Source organism: Sphaeroforma arctica (assembly GCF_001186125.1).
Source record: "Sphaeroforma arctica JP610 unplaced genomic scaffold supercont1.72, whole genome shotgun sequence".
NCBI lineage: Eukaryota > Ichthyosporea > Ichthyophonida > Sphaeroforma > Sphaeroforma arctica.
In genome coordinates this window covers 153,755-155,440 of record NW_014040486.1, presented here as the reverse complement: position 1 = coordinate 155,440, position 1,686 = coordinate 153,755, and the positions used below count along the sequence as shown (strand labels likewise).

At 38.6% G+C, this 1,686-nt stretch overlaps 1 protein-coding gene across 1 annotated transcript in view; it reads right to left on the bottom strand.

Annotated features, from left to right (window-relative positions):
* Window positions 1-826, bottom strand: part of SARC_01759 (hypothetical protein) — a 7,559-nt gene extending 6,733 nt beyond the window's left edge. The window contains exon 1 of the mRNA XM_014304527.1: window positions 369-826. Within this exon, the coding sequence (XP_014160002.1) occupies window positions 369-674 (306 nt within the window). The 5' untranslated portion in view covers window positions 675-826. The remainder of the gene's footprint in view (window positions 1-368) is intronic.
* Window positions 827-1,686: the final 860 nt, after the last annotated feature.

Sequence of the window (1,686 nt, the reverse complement as noted above, 5' to 3'; positions counted from 1 at the left end):
TACATATTTACATATACATATACATATGCATATATACATATACCTATCTCTATACCTATGCTCTATACCTGTACTCTATACCTATGCACACACATATATATATATATATATATAATTATTTGTTTGTGTAATTGTATTTGTAATATAATATATATATATATATATATATATATATATATGTATGGACTGCAATTTGTGTCTGGTTGCGCATGTACTATTGCTTACGCAGATAGAGCTAGCGTCAACTGACAATAGTGATATGCAGGTGTGAACACAATTGTTTCCAAACGGGGAGTGAGAAGAACTACATGCAACTATATACAAGTAACACAGCTGACCAATATATAGATACAAACATGCGCGCATACCGATCCAGGAGGAGCTATCGGCATGATCGTCCCCATAGGCCCAATTGGCATCATACCAGGAGTCATACTGGGCACCATTCCAGGCATCATACCGTTATACACAGCTGAATTGGCTACAGACTGTGGTGCAGTCACCCCGGCACCCATGCCTACCCCCATGTTATTTTCCTGTGGTTGTAACTGTGCAGGTGTTAACGGCACCACTGCTGCTGCTGTAGGTGGGGGTGCATCGGAAAAAGTCTTCTTCTTCCGTTCACGTACGCGCGGGGCTGGTTTGGCGTCTGCTGAAGTGGTCGGTTCCGTCATGGTTACGTTGCTAAGTATGTGCTTAACATACACGTATATGTATGTGTGTAGTTTGTTGGCAATTGTATATATACAAGAAGTGGTTAGTTTACGTCTCTGTATACTGTACAGGATCTAGTAGAGACAGACTTTCAAATAAAATTGTATTCACTTCTGCTGGCCAAATGGCACACGAAAGCTCGCAGCCTCACACACTCACAGTCACACTCACACACAACATGTTGATTTCACAGTGCAGGATTGCTGGGCCGAGGGCCCGAGGGCCCGAGGCTCCATAAAAATATTTCGTTTTTAACCCTGTTGGGTTTTCAATTCTAAATATAGAATGGTCAGCCTACAAAAGTAAATAAATGCAGATGCAGTGAGTTCTGCGCACAGGGAGCCTGTGAGGTGTATGTACGTGAAAATTTCATGTAAATATCAACAAGTACAGTGTATAGAGACACATAAGTAGCAAGTTCTGTCATTGATATACAAATACAATGTCTATGCATAGAAGGAGAAAGATTTATCCTCTGTATACAAGTACAATGTCTATGCAAGTAAGTAGCAAGGTCTGTAAACGATTGAATTGTATAGCAATTGAAATAAATAACAATTTTGTGTATACGGACAAAAACCGAGCGCCTGCGTTGAAAGCTTCCTAAACCAAGTACGGACACGCATATACTACTGTTTGTGCGAAAAGTGAAAGATTCTGTTTAATAATGAGGTGCCTTCCGTCGTGAAAACTTCGTTTAAAATTATTTAAACTAATGCAGACAGGCGTGTTCATGGATAAGAATTGTTAGCCAAATTCATATAAGGTAAAGAAAATCAATTCACAGACACGGGTATGATGTATAGAGATACTAAAAGGCATTACTATACTCTTGTAAGTGAGCACTATCTTGTATATAAGACAATTAGTACATGTATTCAGACTTATATATATATATATATATATATATGTGTGTGTGTGTGTGTGTGTGTGTATTTATATATATACTCACACATACTCACACACACACAT